We start from the raw sequence: 25,440 nt of genomic DNA, 5'->3' as shown, positions 1-25,440 counted from the left end.
ACGAAAATGAGTAACAAGTGTTGATCATTTCTTTCGCAACTGAAGTTTTCACGCAAGATAGGGATAATCCACGGTATAAAGGGATATTCGTCCTTTCGAGCAAATTGGCTTGGAGAACCACAGCTTGTTTTACAAGTAAAACTGTTGAGTCAATTATTCGTCGTGTTCGCGAGAAAAAGTATAATGTTGTCAGTTCACAAAGTCCAAGTTTTTTTCTGTCATTAGATGTTTCCATACACGAATAGCTTTATTAATGCAACGCGTTCCTTTACACTGAAAAATGGTTAAAATCTCTCTCCTTTTTGTCAGTAGCCTCCAAATGAGTGCCCTTGCACCTCGAACCGATTTAGCAACACCAAGCCGTTTCAGGTGAGGGCTGTTGATCGAGCTTTATACCTTGACGAATGTTCATGGACTTCATGACTTTGTCATACACCTCTTGAGCACTTGGTCGATCGTTTGCGTCGTACTGCAAAGCCTCAAGAACGACCCTTTGCAAAGCCATGGACCCTCGAGCATAGCTTGAGAATGCAATTTTGATGTGACGATTAAGCTTTTCCATCGCAAACCCAAGACCAACTTTGCCTTCTGTAAGATTTTCTGCAAAGGTACCATAAATTGTTTTACCATCAACCGCGATGAAATCCCGCTGTAGAATTGCGAAGAACAGCGAACCAAGGGAAAACACGTCGGCGTTCTCTGTATAATGGCCGGTGAAAAATTCAGGGACCATCCAATGTATGGAACCAGTTCCTAAGTTCAGGTAGTATTGCGCGTAACTGGTTATCCACAAACTTTCATCTTGTAGAATGCGGGTTGGTTTGACTCAGAGTTCTGTGTACTCGCGAATGAGCCCAAAGTCAGCCAATTTCACATCCTCTGTTGCGGTCAAATCGCGGTGAACCACTTCGCGTGAGTGGAGGTGGGCAAGAGCTGCGGCTGTTTGACTGATCCACTTCATATTCATTTCTTCACTACTCGATCGAGCAAGACGGTCGTTTAAGCTTCCGCCCGAGCACTACTCAGTCAAAAGCAGCATGTGTAAGCCTTCACTATAGAGGAACTCATCCGGCCCTACAATGGTGATCAAGTTCTTGTGCAAGATTTGGCTTAATGCTGAAGCCCGGCGGAGAGCATTACGAAGAGCGGAGTCATTCAAACATAGAACATCTTTTAACGCGTAGACTTCGTAACTTGCCTCGTCTTTGACTTTGTAGACGACACCAAAAGCGCCATTGTCAAGTCGCTGTTGGATTCTGACTGTTTTGTTGCCAACCGAAACTCTTTGTGGAAGATCGGCTTGCTGCATTTTGTTAGTTTATAGTATCTCTCTTCGGCTGCGTGTTATAGTTTCACAGCTTCTCGGAAAACTGATCATTATTTATCCTCATGATCAGGCTCTTCGGGGGAGGGGACGGGAAGAGGCATGTTGTTATGAAACGTATCTGAAATACATCTTGTCCTCAATTAAGCAAGAGCCGATTTTCAGTGGCCAACGTGATCCCACGGACACGGCGTCACATCTATAAACTTCAGTCGATGTTGTGAAGTTTATATGAAATAATTCATATATGAACTGCGGTTGTAGATGAAAGAGAAGAATGATCATCGCAGTTAACTTTCCAATTTAAGCAATTGGAAAGAAGAAACCTGAAAAAAAAAAAAAAAAAAATTCAGGGCTTCAACGGGATGCGAACCCGTGACCTCCGCGATACCGGTGCGATGCTCTACCAACTGAGCTATGAAGCCACACATTGTAAGCGAGGTCAATTAATTGAGTTCATATCTTCCCGTGAGGAGTGAAATGATGTGAAGTTTATATGAAATAATTCATATATGAACTGCGGTCGTAGATGAAAGAGAAGAATGATCATCGCAGTTAACTTTCCAATTTAAGCAATTGGAAAGAAGAAGCCTGAAAAAAAAAAAAAAAAAAAAAAAATCAGGGCTTCAACGGGATTCGAACCCGTGACCTCCGCGATACCGGTGCGATGCTCTACCAACCGAGCTATGAAGCCACACATTGGGAGCGAGGTCAATTAATTGAGTTCATATCTTCCCGTGAGGAGTGAAATGATGTGAAGTTTATATGAAATAATTCATATATGAACTGCGGTTGTAGATGAAAGAGAAGAATGAGTGAGTGAGTGAGTGAGTGAGTGAGTGAGTGAGTGAGTGAGTGAGTGAGTGAGTGAGTGAGTGAGTGAGTGAGTGAGTGAGTGAGTGAGTGAGTGAGTGAGTGAGTGAGTGAGTGAGTGAGAGAGAGATGTATGTATGTCACACCAATCAGATTGGATCTACTATAACAGCCAATCAAATCTCTTGTTGTAAAGGTAAATGGTATGTGAGAAGATTCGATCCCGATACAGTTTAGAACGGCCATATTTATTCTTCTATAAAGAGGAGGAAGTATTCATATATTGGGCTTACTTCGACACTTTCTCTGGGTTAGGCTGAGCATTTTAGTTACGAACGAGATGAGCCTTGAGGTTTGAAACACTAGTTCGTGAGTTAGTAATATGCAAATACAACGAGATATTTTTATTTTTAGTTACAAAGGTAACTTGATACTTTTGTTTCTCACAAGGAGTAAATTCAATTAGAGGTCACTAATCGTCGCTTCTAGTTCTTAGGACATGTTTTAGAGGAGACGAGACTATTTAGATTGGAAACAGTTCTAACGTTTACAATAGTAAGTGCAGGTGACGATTGTTTTGTTCTTGTTGCATGCAAATATAACGAGATATTTTTATTTTTAGTTAGAAAGGGTAATTTGACACTCTTGTTTTTCACAAGGGAGTAAATTCAATTAGAGCTGACGAATCGTCACCACTCTTCCCCACGAGATGTTTGCTATCTTTAGTTACAAATGGTAACTTAACACTTGTTTTTTATATTGGAGTAAATTCAATTAGAGCTAACAAGTTATCGGCTATTGTTCCCAGGATATTAAACAAGAAAAAGCTTTCATTTCTGGACGGTTTTTACGTCTCTGCAGTAGCAGTTTATTTTTATTTGATGGGCATTTTATGACATTCTTTTCAGTCTGATATTTTTAAAGGTAAAAGTATCAAAACTGTTCAAATGTTCTTTGAAGACTGCGTGGCACCAAGTTAAAGTGCAATTTAATTAAATCAGACTTTCAATGTGTCAGAGAGGGTTTTTTCTCTTTCTTTCTATTTTCGGTGAAGTAGTGTTGTTGTGTTGTGTTGTGTAAAAAGGGTAAACTTACGACTCGTATAAAATGCGAAAAGGTCTCTTAACTTGAGTATTTTTTAGCAAAAATTCCTCTTGGGGGTTGGACGGGTTATGTGATCGGTGAGTGAGGGTGTTATGCATGTGCACGTGTCACACCAATCACAGTTTGGGTTTTATCAAAGAACGAATCAAAGAAAAAAATAAGACGGTATCTACATTAATCCGGATACGTGTCAGATTACTGTAGTTTGTTCAGTCAAACATTTTAGGGCTTACTATTTAGCTATCTTACTATTACCGATGTAGCATCGTATGTACATCATAAATTCCCAGTTTCTTTCTTGCTGTACATCGCAACCAGAAAAACTTGTCAAATTAACCCAATCATTACTGTAAACAGCTCCATGAATGCTCCTATCTCCAAGACTTCACAAAAAAAAAACTCTTGCACGCCTTGCGTGCCTATGTTTTTTTTTTCCGGATTCAAGGTTGATTTTGTCGCAACATGGAATGTTTCATGTGGTAAGCTCTGAGACTGCTTCACGAGATACACAAAGCCTCAACTTGTCTCGAAATGTGAACAAATTTTATGCGTGACAAGTTGTGAGTTTGATGAACGAGCAACAAAGCCAAAATTTGTTTTTTTTTTGTTTTTTTTGCAACATAACAATTTCGTCTTTAATTTTGAGAGCAGACGTAGTACTGCTACAACTAATGTTATTACAACACTAAAAACACCAATATCACTAACAATAGACGGTTGCTCAAAGTAGACCCGCTCTCTACTATTCGAAAGAACAAGTTGATCACGCAAGGTGAAAAACTCGAAACGTCAGCCAAGTTGAGAGTTTTTGCATCGAACATATCGTCGCCGCCTTTAAAGCTGCGATATACGAAATACGGGTTTTGTTTCTTGTATTTCGCCGCCCTTAGAACACAGCGCAACATATTCATTATTTTGGAGTGCACGTTAGGTGGACTGCATGTGTTCAAAGAAAATTTGAAGGTGTATATTTAATAGACTTAATAAAGAACCATCGAAATAACATCTTGTTTAGTTATTATGAACTCGGATTTCGTTGTTTTGAGCTTAATTTATTTTCGCATTGCTTCGATTTGAAAGATTTAAACCTGAACAAGAGTTTCGAACGCTTGAGGAAGGACTTATTGTTTACCCTGCAACTTACTTGATCTGACCAAATGTCCCAAATGTATGTTGTTTCACAGGCGGCCCAGACGTTGAATACGATAATACATGACATTATGCTGTTGGCGATTGTGTTACAAGTTTAGCCGTTTATAAGACAATGTCAGGAGCCCATGACCAGGAGCCTCCATACGTACTGTACCCTTGAGTCAACCCTTTCCCGTATTAATTTATTTTTAGAATTGATCTCCCGCAGGTTTCCCGCATTTTCCACGCATTCCGCCATTACTGTTATTATTTCGCTGTAAGCTGTGACCAGCGGCGTGTGACGGGCGTGTGACGTATACAACAGCTTCCCTCTGATTGGGCATTCTAAAGAATTTGCGGCAACACGAGAGCCCCGCGGTGTTCTAAAAATAAATTAATACGGGAAAGGGTTGACTCCAAGGGTTAGTATGGGAGATGAAGGCTCCTGGTCATGGGCTCCTGACAATGTATGAGAATGCTTCGAAAATTACTCTAAATGCTATACCACGTGTAGAAAATAATTTGAATAAAATGGCTTACCTTATGTTTGCATTGCGTTATTTTGATGTCTCTGGGTTCCTGGAAGTGGTTTAGAGCCATTTTGGCGAGTTTTACCTTCGTAATGTACAATTCTTAAGCTTTCAGAAAATATCTACTTTCCGTCAAATGTCCGACTGTAAAGCGGCGCCAACGAATGATGGTCATTTGTACTGATACGTTAATGTTGAAATAATGCCGCATTAACTTCGTCAAGATTTTGAATCAGTTTTTTGTAGGCGCTGAAGACTGTGCCTAAGGAGCTCGATCGTAGTGTAGGATACGGTTTGATTGTTTGTGTGTGTTTGGCACCGGGTTTGGCAGGAACAAGTTATAGGTCCCGATCAGTCAACCGCAGGGAATGACAAGGGAATGGCATTTGAGAACACGAGAAAAAGTTAGAAAACACGAGCCGTAGGCGTGTTTTCTACCTTTCTAGATTGTTCTCAAATGTCCAGAGTGTTTTATCACAGTTTAATACACGGCTTAGGCTTCTTCATTTGCTTTATGATATAGAGGTAATGTGGCGAAAAACAATAAAACACGCTTTTTCTATGTTTTACACTCTGATAAAACATGGGTTTTTGACCAATCAGAGCGCGCGCAGAGTCCTATCTATATTATAAATAGGAATATATTGAGTGGAAACCGGTGAAACTGAAACTCGTTAAAATCGTGTTGAAATCGTCTCATAACGGCATGGAGACAAAAGTAACACAAGAGTCGAAGTAAGTCGTTTTTATTCAATTTCTTTTCCATTTTTCGAACTGTTACATACGATCGTTACATTCCCATACAAACCCTTATATTTGTGCTATTACGCAATGTCATATAATCATGCTCACGGCTCCCAAGGAACTTGGGATACCTGTGGTGCCTATTGCGTTTTTTTTTTTTCATAATAAAGTTATTTTATTATGTTTGCTTATACTTTACAACACTTCTGCTGTTACTTTGCACTAAAACAGTATAATAAAGGCTACATGCACTACTTACAATACAACAGAGCTATTAACACTACTTACAGTACAAGACAGCTTCTTCGCCCTACTTACTATAAAGAATCGATTTTGAACAATTTTACGTACGTAACAGCAATACAGGTATTTTCTAAATTGCATATCCGTAATTAATCTTTAGTAGCAATTAATCTAGAGATATAACACACTTTTCTAATACCTTTAAAGCATTAGCAGGACAGAAAATGCGAAGAAGCATCATAAAAGAGAACCAGAAACTTGGTTTTCTATTCTTAACTTGTAATTTACTTTTGTAATAAATTCAACCCAGTGCCTATTGCGTTTATTAACTAATCGTGCAAGCATTTTGAACATTTTAGAGCGATTGCCTTTTGGTGTAATTGTGGTTGTTACAGTTTGTCCTTTGTTTTAGTCATGACATTCCCCTACCAGATACCGGCGAACCATATGACGTTTTTTGAGTTAATGATTAATGAATATGGGTGTTTTAAATAAACTTAGTTGAACATTTAGTCAAGTTGTCCGGCCCCATCAGTTGCCGAAACATTTGCAAAATGATTATTGTTATTGTTACTAATATGATAATTATTATACATTCCCAGTACAAACTCTTATATTTACGCTGTTACGCGATGTCATATAATAATGCTCACGACTCCCAAGGAGCTTGGGATACGTCAGACTAAAACTTAGTTGAACGTTTAGTCAAATTGTCCGGCCCCAGTTGCCGAAACATTTGCAAAATGATTATTGTTATTGTTACTAATATGATAATCAATTTTTACAATGGCAGGTGTCAGCTCTGAACACCTAGCCTTATGGTAACAAAACTGTAAATCATTCTGCATTGCTGTAAATCAAATGCAAGTCAGAATACTCGGCTAATTGGCAGTGTGACAAAGGTACTTTTTAACATCCAAATTACCGCACCGCAAAATTATTTACGGTTTTGTTAACAGAAACCCGCACTTACATCTCATCTGCATCAGGTTTATCGCTGGTTTATGTAAGTTTATATTTAGACAGATGTTGAAACACGGTTCCTTGGCATAATCAATAATTATATTTTGGAAAATGGTAGCACAATGTGCCGTGAGGTTATTAAATTCATGCAACATGAAACGGGGAAACAGTTTTACTTCTTAGTAAATCGACCGGCTGGAGTAATACTTCAAGTTTGACCTGTGTGAAGCTTAGAATAGGACTGGGGGAAAATTTCAATGGTGCATTTGCCTGTGTGTGGTTTAATATAGCGATGACCAGCGATCGCCTTTCGCTTCAGTTGAGATCGACAAAAGTTATTCGTTGACTCCACCCCGGTGGAAAAGTTTGTCACAGGTGGTCACGTGAACAGCCGCAACCAGAGTCTTTCTCCCAATGACAAGGCGGAGGAGAGAGAGCCTGGGAACGATGGTTGGTCGTACCAGTATACGTTTTTCCGCATCCGGTATTTCCCAACCTCCCTACCAAACAAAGGCACGCAAGGCGTGCATGAGTTATTCTTTTTTTGTGAATATAAAGCCTCAAGAAGTAGCAGCATTCTGATTAGGTTAATCCACCAAGTTTGGTTACGATATACAGCAAAACAAAAGAATTTGTTTCACCTTAAGAAGTGTAATATCAGTCTAGTTTTATCAAGGTTTGATTCTAACAATTCGATCAGCGCTTTATTTATAAGAACTTCAATGGAGCTGTTCCCAGCAAGACAACTAAACGTCATGCAGTCTAAAATAGTAGCTAACGGTAGAATCAGATTGGTGGGTAATTTTTTATGGACCCATTCTATAACAAGAAGTAATAAAATGCTAAAGCATGGTCTTATTCTGTTGCCAGCATTGATCAGTTCGAATACAATTTCTCCGGGAAACCATTTCAAATTAATATCGCTTTTAAAAGGCATCTAACCGAGAAGACACTTTTGAAGGTGAAACAACTAGACCTTTGAAAGAAAATATAAATTTTATAAAATGCCTCAGGTATTTTTTTTTACCAAAACATAACTCAAAAATCGAGATTTTTTCTGCTAAGCGCTAGGGCTCAGTCCTCTAGTGCGTTGAGTTTATGTTGCAAACTCCTAACGTCGAGCCCAATAATAAAATAATAAAAGAATAAATAAAGGGATACTCATCAGCAGGACCAGTTGATCGAGCCATGCTGTTGTTGGAACGGTACTTGATGTTGGAGCCACTGCTATTGTTGGAGCGACTGCTGTTGTTGGATCTACTGCTGTTGTTAGATAACAATCTGTTATTTGAGCCGTGCTGTTGCCGGAGTCATGATGTTGTTGGAGCCATGGTGTTGTTAGAATAGAATCTGTTGTTCTAGCCATGCTATAATTGGAGCCATGATCTTGTTCGAGCCCTGCTGTTGTTAGAACAGAACCTGGTGGTAGAACCATGCTGTTGTTGGAGCAATGTTGATCGAGCCATGCTGTTGTTAGAGCGGAACCTCTTGTTGGAGCCGTGCTGTTGTTTGAACGGGACCTGTCGTTGGAGCCACTGCTGTTGTTGGAGCGACTGTTGTTGTTGGAGCCACTGCTGTTGTTGGAGCCACTGCTGTTGTTGGAGCCACTGCTGTTGTTGGAGCCACTGCTGTTGTTGGAGCCACTGCTGTTGTTGGAGCCACTGCTGTTGTTGGAGCCGCTGCTGTTGTTAAAACGGAACCTTCTGTTGAAGAATTCCTCACATCCTGACCACGCTGGGAATTCAAAAGATCTGTTTCAGCCCCAAAGTGCTAATTCAGCTCTATGGCCTATGAAGCTGATTTGACTCCTTGTGGGGCCATTTTGTCAATTTGGTCTTAATCGACCCCAATAAAAATTGTTTCAGCCCATTAAAAACCGATTTGGCCCACAGAGGACAATAAATCAGCCCCTTGGTGCGTATCAGCCCCTATCATTAGAGCCATTTTCGTTTAAGTCTAGTTGGCTAAAACTTAGGGCCGTCCCGGCTCCTATCAGTGGTGCCGTTTTAATATCGAAGAACAGAGTCATTTTGTTACTACACAAAATGACCCCAATCACAAGAGCCCATTTGACTCTGACTGGTGGAGCCATTTCCATTTGAGAAAAGATTTTTTTTTAAAAAAAATGTAACACTTAAGCCAAGATGACCTGATCGTACCTAGAAGACGTACCTAACCTAACCTCCTCAAATGGAGGGCAGGTGGCTAGTTTTTGGTCCAAGCACAGATCAACAGTCGGCCGACAGTCGGTGATGTGTCGGCGAGATGTCCGGCCGGTAGGGTGTCAGTAAGTTGTCGGTAATACGTGCTGTGATAAAATATTGATAATTTTCAGGCAGCATACTTCATCCCATATCCTTTACACAATAATAATAATAGATAATTTTCCAACTCCGTGTGATTAAAACTACTTGAAATAATGCGCTTCTGCAAATGATTTCTGGATATATAGTGCACGGAGTTTAGGGGACCCCCCACCCTTAGTTGACATTGACATATTGATTGTTAGTCACGTGATCACAAGATGTAATTTTACTCGGAACGTACAGTCAAGCCTCTATTAAGGAGGTTCGCGCAAAAATTTTCCAACGTTGATTTTTTTCTGAGACTTTTACCACTGTAAGATGATGAGTTAGTTGTGTCAAAATTGTAAAAAAAATGGGGGGTCACCGACTTCGCCCTGAAGAACCCCCTAAATCTGACAAAATCGGGCTTCAGTAGCGAATAAGGCCACAGTGTCTGTAAGCCCAAAGATATTGCAATTAGATATTTAAAAGGAAATGTTCTCTGCCAAATATTGTTTAAGTGGACCTAAGTGAGTTTAGTCAACAGGTGAGGTTCCTTAAAGAAGAAGTTTGCATTTAGCGACCATAGTTTCACGCACCTTGCAGCTGCAAGATGGAAGGATTCGAAGTCCCTTGGACAGAAATCTTGAATTTTTTTTAACTTCCCACATTGAGTTTTTGGTCATTTTTGGACAATGTGGAGATAACTGTAAATAAAATCTGCTTCTGGAAAGAAAAGTACGGGTCACCGAACGTCCAAGATCGTTAAATCCAGGCAAAGCTGTAGCAATGGCCATCTGCCCTATCATTGTTCATTTTGTTACTTAGCGCGCGCTCTCATGCAAGACGTGGCGTGTGAATTTGCGTGCGCAGTAAAGATGGGCAGAAACAATTAGCGCGAACGTCCTTCATTAAGGTATTAGCCAACCCAAAATTGACCGTTTTGCATAATTTTGGATTTTTATATGATTCGATAAATGTTAGGAATAGCTTTCGTTTAAAAAAAAAATCCACCAAAAAATGTTATTCGTACGGGAAGTTATTAAGCGAAGACAATTTTGCCATCTTAATTATTCTAATTAGCCGCTGACAACTCTTGTCATCGCGTTGTCAAATAAGGAGAGGTTACGTGACAGCTAAGTACATGTGTGTTTGTGTTTCACAAAACACACGCGATTCGCCATCTTGGAAGCTCTCAAAGTTGTCGTCTTGTGAAATCTATGAATTCTTCGAAAAAAAAAAAGATCGTGTCCCTTTCTTTGTCAAAACCAAGACCAAAGAAAGGAAAGAAAGCATTTAGCTGTGAATCGGAATCGGCAGCAGACATCGCTTCGAGCGACAAAGGCGACAACCAAGACGAATGGCTACAAAACATCGAAGAACATGAACGCAAACCGGATACGAGTGAAAGCAGTCGGTTGAAATGAGTGCAAGCCGTTCTAAAATTCGGTTAGAAGAAGCAGAAGAAGAACAAGAAATGTAGCATGCATAAAAAATAGAATCCAATAGGATTAAATGCTTGTTGTAAAAAAATTTATAGAAACCATTTATTTTGCTATAACATGAGCAATACCTAGAAAGTAAAACTTAGGGTTAAATTAATTGCTTAATTGCTATTACTGTTCAGGGTTGTCAGCGTTTTTAGGAAACCAATACCGCAACCGACGCCAGATTCAGACTGCCTTAATTACCCTTTGATACTGGTAGAAAATTTCACATGTACTATAGTGGATTTTATGCTCGGATCTGTTCAATACTGAGAGTTAACTCTACTGATTTGCAAGTTGTAATTGAATTTTTTCCTTTCAGTCCATAATGCGAGAAAACAGTTTGGTGTTCCACGTGGTATTGCAATTGTGAATAATAACATAACAAAGGCTGGAAATGAACCTCGAGCTCGCACACTCTAACGACATGGTTAGGCATTGATTGGTTACCTTATTGTAGCTGCAATGCGTAGATTTCTTTTTTCCCTTGCTCTGCAGTTATGCGATCAAGGTCAATGTATATGCCAGTTACGGTTTAAATGTGCGGGGCATTTTGCTGAGGATTTCAGTTAATATAATTAATTTATTTTGTGTTCTATTTGCAATATTTGTTTGTTTATTTACAGTGTCCTCAATTAGCACAACAGTGCTAAATACATTTGACACTTCAGGTGATTCCTCACATTTGCATTGCGCATCCTTACTGCGCATAATTTATGGCGTCATTAACGCGCGCACATTGAAAACATAGCGGATTTGCCTTGATATTGAGTTCTGTCAGTTGAGAAATGGCTATTTTAATCAACTAATCATTAGCTTTGCGTGAGAAAAGACTGATCTGATTTCTATGGTTGAAAATTGAATAAATAAGGAAAATAGCAGCTGCACTGTAGTCTTTTCTATTTTGCAGTTTGATAGGCGTGGCAAGCAATTTAGTTCCAATATTTTACCAAGGATTCAGCTGTCTGTCAAAATCAAACTTAAAAAGTTTATTTGTGTCCGACACAAGAATTGACTGTAGTTTGAGGCGTGTTTTCACGAGTCTGGGCTCACAAAGAGTTTACAATAACTTGGAATGCGTTCTTGTAATAAGCATTAAATAATGCTAAAATGGGACATATTTAATGCCTCACTGCTCCTTAACGAGCAAGAGCACCCCCCGTTTTATTTTATAATTAAAGTTCTCATATGATAAATATTCAGTGGACAAAGTTTGAACAAAAATCTATTGGCAGTTTTATTCCAGTGCGAGATACGTAAATGTGTTACTTATTGGGGAGGTGACAGGAAAAAATGTAACGGGCACCGTAAAAGTTTTCAAAAAGATGAATAACTTAAAAAAAAAAAAAAAAAGGCGTGGTTACCCCCGCATTATATGTTATGAAATGGAACTGGCAAGCCTATTCAACACGTGATTAGTTTCTGGTTGTGAGCAAAAGATATTTACACTGTAATTTAGCTTAAACAGAGAAGGCTGTCAGAGACGCTAAAAACGCTGCTACAACGATTTTGTTATTAAAAACATACCAAAAATGGTTTTTATGTGATTTGCCATGTAGTTAAAAGATCTTTTTAAATGTGTTTGCTTTTCTGTATGTAAAGGCGAATTCTAAGGAAATATGTGAAGAAATATCCATTCCTTCTTTTTACAGAAAAATGCTGATGTCAACATTTTTGTCGAGATTCAAGGCTAATCATCTCTCTGTGGACTCCAATAGCCCTTGCAAAAATCTACTTTTTTAGCGTGGTCCTAACCTGGTGCAAAAATCTTCGTATTTAGTAGGCACCGTCCTTAAGTTATCAATTGCATTTAACCCCATGTGTAAATTTAGAATTACTCTGAAGCATTTATCAACCTTATCCTCGGAAGAAGTAAGACCCTGGGAATGAGGTGAGCTTTTGCATCTTAGGGATTGATCAATTCTTTTGCAACACATGCCTCCACGTAATTTTGGTATGTTGGTTTGTAACCGGGAACAAGTATCAGAATTTTGCGGTTTTTAGCGCGAAGTCCGTAGTACAGAGTGTGGTGGTTCGGGCGCAGGTAGACCAAAAAGAGCTTATACAATAACAACAACAAGATTTATTTCTGCTCCCATTTCTCCGACCACATGCTTCGGTTCACCGCATCCCATAATAGACCAGTGATCATGTGACTGACACGTCACAACAGAAACACTACATCTCCCCCTAAGTTATTACAAATGTCAGCACTAGAGAAAAACTAAATGAACAGTATTACAAATCTAATTAATAGTCCTTAAAACAAACAGTCTCTCTCTTTATGTCTCTTGCACATTCTAAAACTAAGTGCATACGTAGTCTTTTAAATAGGCGGGTGGTTGTCTAGAGCGCGCAGGTCGCAAAACAACTGAATCGCCCGGCAAAGGGTTGGGTGGAGTCTCTTGCACCTCTGCTGGCTGGCTTGCAATTGTCATTGGATGCGTTTGTTCCACCTGGTCTGGCTCTTGGGGTAGTTGTGCTGGCTGTACCTGGTCTTCCTTTTCAGTGGTTTCAGGTGCAACGAATTTCTTCATGTGGGCTATGTTTCGCATTTTATTGTTCCCATTGGTATCTTCCAGTATGACGGCATTTCCATCTTTGTGAACGACCTTGTATGGCTCAGGTTCATAATTGGGTGAGAGTTTGTTCTCTCGAGCCTGTTTCAGTAGGACTTGATCACCCTCTTCAATGTCGCTGAATTTGGCAGCGCGTGTTCTGTCTGCATACTCCTTCTGTCTAAGTTTAGCATGAGCGTCCCTCTCTTTTAAGAGCAGCTGCCACTGTGCTTCAGTGGCTCGATCCTTGGGGATTTGGACTTTTGGAAGTTTGTCACGTAGCTTCCTCCCCATCAGTAGTTCTGCTGGTGATATCCCAGTAACAGTATGAGGGGTAACTCTGTACTGGAATAGAAAGTCTGCGAGTGCTTTTCGCCAATCTTTACCCTCTCGGCGCGCGATTCTCACGATTTTCAGTAAGGTCTCATTGCAACGCTCCACCTCTCCATTGCTTTGGGGCCAATAGGGCACGCCCTTTTTGTGTTCAATTGCTAGATACTCTAGGAATCCCTCGAATTCCTTGGATGCAAATTGAGGTCCGTTATCACTACGGACAGTCTCTGGTAGACCATGTGTTCTAAAAATAGCCTCCATGGACTTGATTACATTTTGTGCATCTGTTTTCTTGAGAAGGACAGCTTCGATCCAGCGAGAATAGTAGTCTACAACTACCAGGAGGTGATCTCCACTTGCAATCTCGAGAAGGTCAACTGAGATTTCTTGCCACGGGGAGTCTGGTAGTCTGGTTGATCTCACCGGCTCTGGTTTGGATCGGGGTCCGACAAGCTGGCAGGGGTGACATGTTCGTATTGCTTGCTCTACTTGCTTGTCCATTCGTGGCCACCATACTTTCTCTCGCAACCTGGCTTTAGTTCGGACCATACCTTGGTGTCCTTCGTGAGCCAACATTATGGTGCGCTTTTGAAGGCTCTGTGGAATGAGGATGCGGCTTCCTCTCATCACCACCTGTCCTATCACCCACAGTTCATCTTTAACTGCTTTGTAAATTGTGCCTTGTAACTGGCTCCAATCATCTGTCATTACAGCCTGCCGTAACATCTTTAGCGTTGGGTCTTTTTCAGAAGCGATTTCAACTTCCTTTGGCACCAACGCAGCTGGTACAGCCTCACTTACTACGCTGTACGCAAACTCTTCTGCAGCTTGAGTTTCGTGATCATGGGTAGTACCCACCGGTAGGCGGCTCAGGACGTCTGCAGCATTGTCCTTGCCCCGTATATGTGTCAACTTGTATTGGAACTGCTGTAAGTAGAGAAGCCATCTTTCTATTCGTGCTGATGGGGGCTTTGACTTTGCTCCGAGTACGATGAGAAGAGGCTTGTGATCAGTGCAGACTTCAAAGCTAATGCCATAGAGGTACAAGTAGAACTTTTCACAAGCCCACCTTACAGCCAGAGCTTCTCTTTCAAATTGGGAGTACCTCATTTCAATCTTACTCAGCTTTCTGCTGGCATAATATATTGGCCTGTAGCTTCCATCTTTTTGCTTCTGTTCCAGAATCGCCTCAACTCCCACTGGTGATGCATCGGTTGTCAGACGAGTTTCTGCGCCCTGTCTGAAATATGCCATCACTGGTGCACGAGTCAGCCGGTCTTTTATCTCTTGGAATGACTTTGCTTCCTTTACTCCCCACTTCCACTTGATGTCTTTTGCGGTGAGGTCCCACAATGGACTCGATATTGATGCAAAGTTGGGGATGAACTTTGAACAGAACTGCACGGAACCAAGAAAACTTCTTACTTCTGATGGGTTTTGGGGTGCTGGTGCCTCAACAATAGCTTTCACACGTTGACTAGACACTTTCAGCCCTTCCCCAGAGAGTACATCACCCATGTAGATCATGCTGCCAACACCAATTTCACATTTATCATAGTTAAGCGTTAGCCCACTTTCTTCAAGCTTGCGCATGACCCTCTCTAAGTTTTCGTCATGCTCTTCATCATTTGTGCCAACAACTCGTAGGTCATCGTGCAGGTTGTATGCCCCTGGGCAGTCTTGGATGATCTGCCAAACAATTTGCTGGAATTTTTCCGTGGCCATGTTTACACCAAAAAGCAGGCGCTTGTATCTGTAAAGGCCATCAGGCGCAGCAAAGGTTGTAATGTCCCTTGAGTCTGGGTGTAACTCAATTTGGTGAAAAGTCATATTTAAATCTAATTTAGAGAAAACTTTGGCATTCGAGACTTCTTGGAGTGTTTCCTCTACGGTGGGGACTGGGTGTTTCTCCCGCACAATGGCTTGGTTCGCTTGTCTCATGTCTAGACAGATTCTAATGTCACCGTTAGGCTTCTCGACCACTACTAAGGGGTTGACCCAGCTGGTAGGTCCCTCTACTTTTTCGATAACATCAAGCTTCAGTAACTCTTCCAATTTCTCCGTGACTTTTTCTCGTCTACTAAAAGGAATTCTGCGTGGGGGTTGAGCAACTGGTTGTACTTTTTCATCAATGTGTAACTTGAGCTGGTACCCTTTGAGCTTCCCCAGGCCCTGGAAAACTTTGGGAAACTTTGCCCTTAGGGAGGCCTTTCTATCTGCTTGTTTTGGATTGTTACTAGCACCATCAGATTCAACATCACAGCTGTTAACAGGGATACCAACCCTTAAAACACCAAGCAACTCAGATGCATCGCGGCCTAATAGCGTCGCAGCTTTGCCAAGCATAACATAAAACTCAACATTCAGGGACTTTTGGGTTTGTGGCACACGTACATCAAGATTACATTTTCCTTTGATTTGGAGTGGCTCTTCAGATGTATAAGCAAAAACTCTTTTGTTGCACTCCAACAATTTAACATTACCCCCCGTTACAAGGTTAAATACTTCTTCGGACATTAAATTACAACTAGCACCAGAGTCTATAATAATGTTGATAGTCTTATCTGCAATCTCCAGCTTCAGAGTGTTCCCGTCATCTGTCTCCCCAGTGTAGAACACGTAGAAATCATCCTTCCTTGCGGAGTTTCCAGTAGTCACGTCTTCGGTTACTTGGCGTACATCACGTTGGCCCTGTGAACTTCCTCCTCTTCGTCCACGGCTTTGCTTTCTTCCAGAGTTTCCACGGTATTCGTTTCCACGACCACGACTCGAACTGCGACTAGAATCTCGCCCTTTACTCTGTTTGGAGTGACAGCACACTTCGAAATGACCCACGTTGCCACATTTCCCGCATTTGTGGTCACGCGAACGAAGACATTCCTTCGCGAAGTGTCCCGCTTTATCGCACCGCCAACATTTTCCCCCTTGTTTGGCGTCTGGAGATATGTTATTCACTCGACCATCACGGATAAGAACGAGGGCTTCTTTGTCATGGTATTGACTAACGATTTCCAATAGTTTGCTCAATGTTAATGTTTCTTCGCGATACAACTTGGCCTTGAGGTTTTTGTCTTGAATGAAAGAAATCGCACGATCTCTCACCTGGTTGTCCCTTTCACCTTCGTATTCACAATGTTCGGCTAATTTCTGCAGGCGTGTGATGAAATTGTTAATGGTTTCTCCAGCGGTTGGTTGAGCTGCGAGAAACGCCTGTCTTGCCATCGGCGCGTTTTTTCTCGGTTTGAAATGTTCGGATAGGCTGTCCATAGCTTTCTTGTAATCCTTCGCTTCGCCTCGTTTGTCGGCAGGAATTGAGTTATTAAAAACGTCTCTGACTTGGGGCCCGGCGAGGTGAAGTAGAAGCGCCTTCTTCTGTGTTGGGTCGCTGATTCCCGAGGCAGTCACGTACAATTCGAATTCATCTTTCCAAGTTAGCCATCGTTGTGCGAGTGTAGCTGGCTCGCCCACAGCGTTGAATGTTTGTAAACCTGGCAGTCCGCTCAAGGATACGGCCATCTGTGCGAGTTTTCCACTGTTTAAACTCGTTATCCACTTTTTATCCGGTTTTCCTCGTCGCCAAATGCGGTGGTTCGGGCGCAGGTAGACCAAAAAGAGCTTATACAATAACAACAACAAGATTTATTTCTGCTCCCATTTCTCCGACCACATGCTTCGGTTCACCGCATCCCATAATAGACCAGTGATCATGTGACTGACACGTCACAACAGAAACACTACACAGAGGACTGTTACGGTTATTAGGGAGTTTTGGCAAACCACGACGGCGACGGCGACGAGAGTGTCATGAAACAAAAGGTTTTATGAGCAGAACAATAGCTGTGCACGTGAGTTTTGAATCGTTGTACATTTCTTCGCCGTCTGCAAAAAAAAACAACGTGAAATGACTAAATTCTACGTAGTTTGAAGAACGCGAACCACAATGACTAATTTTTCGTATCTTCTTTTGAAAGTGAACGCTGTCGGTGCGTGTTTAGCCTGAGCAAGATTTTAGACCGATAGGCGTACTGAACAGATCGACACAATTGCGACATTCGAAGGTAAACTATAAATTCGTGTTTTTACAAGGCGTAGTCTCCGCCGGCGCCTTCGTCATTGCTAAAACTCCCCATTATATTGGGAAAGGAACTTCAAGTAAGCGAAATGCTAGTTCCTAATCGAAAACGTGGCCTTCAGATGGAAATATTTTCGTCAGCTGGACACAATATGAGGACATACTAAAAGAACATAACAGGGTTTCCAGTTCCTGTTTTTTCCTACTTTTTTCCTATTTTTTGAGCAGATTCCTATTGTCTCATATTTTTTTAAATGAAACCTATTTTTTCTTATTTGTTTGGCTGATTAAGTAGCATGTGTTTAAATTGAGGGAGTACAGGTTTTTGTCGAGGGTCCAGTTAATATTTTAAAAAAGTTAAAGTGCCACTAACCCCAAAAATTTCTTTCGCTAAAATAAATTTCCTTTTTCTCCTGATCGCCACTGCGAAAAAATTATCCTTGTAGCTATTTTCGTTAATTTTCTATGATTTTTTTTTAAGTTTGTAAATTTGCCCTTTTCCATGTTCACGACCGAGGAATAGCGGAGAATGGGACGAGTTGGCTTTTGACGTCACTTCGGGAGTAACAATATTTTGTTTCTGAGAAGAATGTATGCGAACATGCGATAGTGTGTGTCAAAATCGTTGCAGAACGCAAGGAAGATATGTTGTTGGAGGCTGTAGCAATACAAGATGCGTAGAATAGAGCATTCCTCTTCATTCAATACCTCTATCTCGATGAAACTCTACCAGAAACGAGAAAAAGACCAAAGAAGTGGGCTGCTCTGTGCGAAGCTAAAGCCGGGGAGCCATTGAGGATTTCTTCGATCATGGGTTCGCCGCTACTGTAAAAACCTAGAGATTTTCATCGCCTGTATATTCTTCTCTATCTCTAGTGGAAAACTTGAAATTGTCAAGGTACTGCATAAGACACGAATTTGGGATAAGCTGGAAGCCATCTGGGTTGTGTCCTGGTGTACCGGTACACAGAGGGAATAACCATTGTACTCCTTTCTTTACGAACCTTTGTTTAGCTGTTGAACATTGTTGGGTCTTTTGTATCGGTTCTTATGAACTGGTACACGAGGACAGAACCGCCATCTGACTATTTCGAGTGCAGACGATCCTCCGACGCGAGTCCCAGACGAAACTAGCGATCGTTTTCACTGTCACGCAATAAAAAATAAATCGAAAACCATCCAGTGGAAAAAGCTATGAAATTATGATGTTATAGAAGATAACTAAATAAGCCACTTCTCCAAGTTTTAGGCCTGTGCGTTTCCCCAAACTTTAGATATTCGTCGAAATGTTTCGCCGATGTTTACAGAGCCCAGTATGAAAACGCCATGTTGGTGTATCTCCGTGGTACACCAATATGGCGGCCGGAAAATAGTGTAAACATCTGGAACTTACTTTGGCTATCTAGGCGACTGATTATCAGTACTGATCAAACAAACATTTACATAAGCACTTTTCCTAATGCTTTAACTTCTTAAAAGGCTCAAAATCATCGGATAAGTATACATTTTTCGACAAACTCGATCATAGCCTTGTGTCACGCACCTCCATAACCCTGACATTCAAAATGCTCTGGATTCCAAACGAAGGACGCTATTGAGCTGTAAAATTGTAAACAGATATAGATATACCGTTGAGAATTTGAACACTCTTTGATGGATTGTATGGGGAACTAAATACGGTCGATTAAGATCGCTAAATATTCCGAAATATGAACATTTTACACGTAAGATTAATAAAACTTACTCATTTCTTGTGTGTCCGTTGTGATTTTTGTTGATCTCTGCCGTTTTGAGCTTTCTTTGCCATCACTGTTATTCCTTCATAAGACGTGTTATGAATGACATGAATGGAATAACAGTGATGGCAAAGTCTCTCACCTCGATTTTTCGAGGGGAGGGGGCGGCTGTACACAGGCTACTCACGTGTCCGAGAATTAATTTATTTTTCGCTTTTCTCGAGGCATGAGCTTGCGACACCTGTGGTCTCTTCAGCACCTTCCCGCCTTGCACGTGTCATGAAAGGAATTTTTGACAACGTTAAAAGTCATTTTTGAGTTATTTTTTTGTAAAAAAAATACCTCTTAGTCGGCGTGTCGGGGTATGTTATGGACGGGTCAATGGATGAATGAGTGAGTGTGTGAGTGAGTGAGTGAGAGATGTATGTATGGCTTATTTTTATGAACGAAAACTAATATATGAAAAATGTTTGATGGCAAGTCTAACAAAAGAATTACGTAATGCCCAATGTACGATGGCAAGTAACAAAAGGATTACGTAAAGGTAAATGGTATGTGAGAAGATTTGATCCCGATACAGTTCAGAACGGCTATACTTATTTTTCTATAAAAGAGGAAGTATTCATATATTGGGCTTACGTCGACATTTTCTGTGGGTTAGGCTGAGGATTTTGTGGGCGGGTTTGATAATCATTTGCAACTGGAAAATCAGTCAAAGAAACATAGTGTTTGGCATATAACTAAGAGCATGCGATGAATGTGAGCTTTTCCCACTAGATAAGTTTTTTAATTGAGTCTTAGCCGCTCTACTACTAGATGTAAGGTGTGAATGAAAAGCAAGTTGATGTGGTTTCTATTATAGGATCAATTGTATTTTAGGGGGGCGGAATTCACTACCGGGAATGTTTAGAGATTGTGATTAGGTTCAAATCGTTTGCGTGTTGTATTGAAACCTAAGTATTGCTGCAGAGTTCGTCATGAGTGTTCCGGACGTGTCGTTAATTTCAGCATCCATTGATAAGCTTCAATGTCAAACGCGAAGAGACTACGATTAATTTCGTCAACAGAACAAAAAGATATTATTCTGTGACGATTTTACAATTACAATGGTTCTTGTTTACTACTGGAATGAGAAAATACGTTTTAATGAAACTTAACTTTTCTCTTCAATGTTATCAGGGTTTTGCTTATTCACATTAATAACCAACACGAATTGTAGTTGAAAAAAAAGGAAATTTTGAGGTATATGAAGTCTGGGGCGTTTTATTGTATTAAACACAGGGACTCTGGCCATGGTAATTGAAAGACTGACGTGTATGTTGCCGGTTTGTGATTTTCAGTCCGGTTTGGAGCGGAGTGTGACAGTTGCATACATACATTGGGTTGTTTTAGAGTAACTTGATGCTTTTGTTTTTCACAAAGAGTAAATTCAATTAGACGTCACGAATCGTCGCTTCTAGTTCTTAGGACATGTTTTAGAGGAGACAAGACTTTAGCTTTAAAACAGTCTTAACGTTTACAATAATAAGTGCAGGTAACGATTGTTTTATTTTCGTTGCATGCAAATATAACGAGATATTTTTATTTTTTAGTCACAAAAGGTAATTTGACACTCTTGTTTTTCACAAAGGAGTAAATCCAATTAGAGCTGACGAATCGTCACCACTTGTTCCCACGAGATGTTTGCTAACTGCCACTTTTGTTTTTTATATTGGAGTAAATTCAATTAGAGCTGACAAGTTATCGGCTATTGTTCCCAGGATATTGAACAAAAAAGAAGCTTTCATTTCTGGACGGTTTTACGTCTCTGCAGTAGCAGTTTAATATTTTTATTTAATATGCAATTTATGACATTCTTTTCATATTTTTAAAGGTAAAAAGTATGAAAACTGTTCAAATGTTCTTTAAAGACTGCGTGGCACCAAGTTAAAGTGCAATTTAATTAAATCAGACATTCAGTGTGTCAGAGAGGTTTTTTTCTCTTTCTTTCTATTTTCGGTGAAGTAGTGTTGTTGCTTTGTGTTGTATAAAAAGGGTAAACTTACGACTCGTATAGAATGCGAAAAGTTCTCTTAACTTGAGTATTTTCGAGCAAAAATTCCTCTTGGGGGTTGGAGGGGCTATGTGATCGGTGAGTGAGGGAGTTATACAAGTGCACGTGTCACACTAATCACAGTGTGGGTTGTATCAAAGAACGAATCAAATTGCCTGTTAGAAAGTAAGGTGGTATCTACATTAATCTGGAGACGTGTCAGAGTACTGTAGTTTGTGCAGTCAAACATTTTATGGCTTACTATTTAGTTATCTTACCATTACCGATGTAATATCGTATGTACATCACAAAGTTTCTTTCTCGCTGTACATCGCAACCCAAAAAACTTGTCAAATTAACCAAATCATTACTGTAAACAATTCCATGAATCCGAGACTTTTAGTTCACACACACAAAAAAACTCTCGCACGCCTTGCGTGCCTATGTTTAAACTGGACCCTACGATGTCATATATAGAAAAAATATAGCCTTTTAGGGTACGAAGTTACCTTTAATTCGCCTGGGGACAGCGATTGCTTTTATGCCTCGGCAGCAAAGGCTTTTGGAATTGAAACCCATTTTATCCTCGACCCTTGACATTTCACCCTCGACCGTCGACAAACACTACACTCTTTGCATTTCAATACTTGGCTTCCAGTGTTTTATCATGTCATTACTACATGTTCAATGTATTTTGCATGTGCATATAGTTTAATTTGGTCAAATTGGTCAGTTATATGTAGTGAGGTGACTTATTTTATGTTATTCCATTGTTTTTTTTTTTTTTCAGAGAACTACTTCAGTTGATAATGACATCATCTTTGTGCAACCAAATGTTGTTATTGAAGAAGGTTTTGACTTGAACGAACTCTCTGATATATCAATACGTCTTTTTGAGAGCAAGCTTTGATTGACATTGGCAGAGGCCATGCTTTGCTGAATGTCAGCTACCTCTTCTCATATCCAATGATATTTTAGTGAATTTAGCAAGTTTGAGGTAATTTAGCACGTCAGTTTCATAAAGATCTGATTCAAACTCTATTATATACCGGGAATGAAATTCTTAATTGCTATGTATGGCATGCTGGCATTGAGATAAGCCTTTCGACTGAACCACAGTCACTTTCTGTTTCTGATTAGTTTCAATCAATCAATCAATCAATCTTCATCGAGGGTAACACCTAATAGTTACACAACTAATAAACTTTTAGCCCTCTTAATATGCAATCATTGAAAATCTATTAACAACCTTGTTTGCCAAAAAGGTTAAATTAAGAGAATAAAATATTGTTATGTTGTTCTCAAAATGCGTATCCTGTGTTAATCACCAGTGCCTGTTTACCAGATTAAACATTTATTTTATTCCACACGATTTTATAAACCAAACTTTTAAACGATGCCCTGACAGTCCAAGTGTCCTCGATATTCGAAAATGCTCAAGAAGTTCCGATTCGTACCGCACACACCAAGGATTAGAATTTTAACTTATTTTTATGAACGAAAACTAATATATGAAAAATGTTCGATGGCAAGTCTAACAAAAGAATTACGTAATGCCCAATGTACGATGGCAAGTAACAAAAGGATTACGTAATGCCCAAAGGTATTGGTAAACACTAACGAATGCAATTGTCCCGTGTTCAGTGCCTACTGTGGTTCATATGTGGTGCATGTATTGATTTAAGCTCAATAGGGCAGTATCATGAGTGTATAATCAACTTCAAAATAAGAACATCTCGAGCAAGTGGTATTTGTTTTAGCCCTGCAATATACAGTAGCTGAATTAGACTCTTGAATCTAAAGCAGATCCGAGGTGAAGTGTCCTTTAAAATACATTGCAGTTAAAACAGCCCTGAAAAGTGCATTCGTTTTAGTATTATATGGGTAAGTCAGTAACCCACTGGATATTGTTTCCCTTTTATACAGGTTTGAAATGGCTCAAATGGGGCCATTTTCAATGGTGCCAATAATCATTTTGGTCCTTGAAAGAGGGCTAATTTTAAATAATTAAGACCCAAAACAGCATTTATAAAGAATGCCATTTCAGAGATAATGGTGCAAATTTAGTTATTTAGAGTAGATTTGTTTCGATCCTGTGAACAAAAATTGGGCTAAATTGGCCACAAAATATGGGCCAATTTTCTTTTTTTCTTAAGACACAAAACGGCTTGAGAAAGGCCAATTTAACCATCCAAACGCACCATTTCAGCCCCTTTAGAAACCAAAACTACTGTGCCCCCCGTTTTTCCAAAATAGCCCCTCAGTGGCGTCGTTTCGACTACTTATTGCAGAGCTATTTCTACCTATTTACTGGGGCCAAAACAAACCTATTTCAAGTGGGCTAAATCAGCCCCAAAAATAGGACTGTATTTTACTCACCACAAGGGTCAATATTTAGGGACTGATGCAGATCTTCTCGATGTACAGCTCTCCTCTGTAGCTGGGGCGAGAACTGGTGCTGTTGTTGGGGCCTTACACGTCACTGGGGCTGTTGGTTGCGCCTTACATCTAGAAGAATGTTCATGACTTTGTCATAAATCTCTTGAGCGTTTGGTCGAGCATTTCTTTCGTACTGCAGGGCCTCAAGAACTACCCTTTGCGTAGCGTTGGGCCCTTGTGCACGGCTTGAGAACGTAATGCTGATACTGGAGTCCCAATGTGCCATTGCATAACCAAGGCCAAGTTTGCCCGTACCATGAATATTTACGAAGGCACCGTAAATTGCTGTACCATTAATCACGATGCAATCTCGCTCTAGGATCGCGAAAAACAAGGTACCAAGGGAAAACACGTCGGCTTTTTCGGTGTAATGGCCAGTGAAGAATTCAGGAGCCACCCAGTGTACGGGACCAACTCCTGAGTTCATATAGTATTTCGTGTAATTTGTCAGCCATGATCCTTCGTCATCGATTCGTTTGAGTGCGGTGTACTCGCGAGCGAAGCCAAAGTCAGCCAATTTCACATCCTCGGTTGCAGTCAAAAGCACATTATCTGCCTTCAAATCGCGGTGAACTACTCCGCGTGAGTGGAGGTGGGCAAGAGCTGCGGCTGTTTGACTGATCCACTTCATATTCATTTCTTCACTACTCGGTCGAGCAAGGCGGTCGTTTAAGCTTCCGCCTGAGCAATACTCAGTCAAAAGAAGCATGTGTTTAAAGCCTTCACTATCTAGAAACTGGTCTGCTTCCACGACGGCAATCACGTTCTGATGAGAGATTTTGTTTAGCGTTGTAGCCTCTCGGACAGCAATACGAAGAGCCGGGTCATTTAAACAAAGAACATCTTTTAACGCGTAGACGGTGAAAATTGCCTCGTCTTTGACTTTATAGACGACACCAAAAGCGCCATTGCCAAGTCGCTGTTGGATTCTGGCTGTTCTGCTCCCGACTCTAACTCTTGTTGGAAGATTTACAGCAGCTTGCTGCATTATGTCAGACTCTTATCTCGCTTTACAGCACTATATAATCTTAAAATGTCATCAAAGAAAAAGTTCTGACAGTGTGACGCAGCTTATCTGGCGATTTCCCGGAATATTCTACTGCCATAGGTTGAGGGAGGGGAGGGAGGCCATCGATAATTAGATAATTAATAAGATACACGACCCCTCAAGCATGTAGTGCATAAATAAGGGAGTTTACTTTACTTTACTTTACTTTACTATCGAAATCATTCTTTTCGAGGCGATTTGCAGCTTGAATTGCCGGTTTTATTACTTTAAGTCGCGACCAAGATAACTTATTTTTGTTAACACAATATTGGTCATAACCTAGATAAGATACAAACTTTGTGTTTCTTTTAAAAAAGTGTTTTTACTTTGAAATTGCCCCCACCCCCTCCTCACACGAGTTCTATTTCAAGGAAACGGTTCTACACGACGCGGAACTTTTATTAAAATAGGAAATACAAATTGGTTGCAATGAAAACATAAGGACAACAGTTCAACTTGAGATTGTTTGAAACACTCCAGGGAATAAACTCAAGATATCAATGTCATTCAGTTTGAAAACTGCATGCTGGCAAATGCGAACTATTATTTTAACTGTTTTAAAGCGTGTCTGCTGGCAAAGAAGTGGCGGATCTAGGGG

General features: G+C 40.4%; 1 protein-coding gene and 1 pseudogene across 1 annotated transcript; both read right to left on the bottom strand.

The window, feature by feature from the left end:
• Window positions 1-228: 228 nt before the first annotated feature.
• On the bottom strand, window positions 229-1,350 carry LOC149106131 (serine/threonine-protein kinase pdik1l-like; annotated as a pseudogene).
• A 4,282-nt stretch (window positions 1,351-5,632) lies between these two features.
• Window positions 5,633-25,434, bottom strand: LOC110050868 (serine/threonine-protein kinase PDIK1L-like). Its single transcript, XM_020756842.2, has 2 exons — window positions 23,735-25,434; window positions 5,633-8,586 (listed from the first exon to the last, which is right to left on the bottom strand). Exon 1 carries the CDS (start codon window positions 24,780-24,782, stop codon window positions 23,835-23,837), a length of 948 nt encoding a protein of 315 aa, XP_020612501.2. The 5' UTR covers window positions 24,783-25,434; the 3' UTR covers window positions 5,633-8,586; window positions 23,735-23,834.
• Window positions 25,435-25,440: the final 6 nt, after the last annotated feature.

Source organism: Orbicella faveolata, unplaced genomic scaffold (genome assembly GCF_042242905.1).
Source record: "Orbicella faveolata isolate gen_17 unplaced genomic scaffold, um_ofav_v1 contig_3, whole genome shotgun sequence".
In the NCBI taxonomy this organism is placed as follows: Eukaryota; Metazoa; Cnidaria; class Anthozoa; order Scleractinia; family Merulinidae; genus Orbicella; species Orbicella faveolata.
This window is presented reverse-complemented; position numbering and strand designations above follow the sequence as displayed.

Bases quoted from the DNA above. Each gene is read 5' to 3' on its own strand.
- LOC110050868 (XM_020756842.2), bottom strand. From the start codon at position 24,782: ATGCAGCAAGCTGCTGTAAATCTTCCAACAAGAGTTAGAGTCGGGAGC.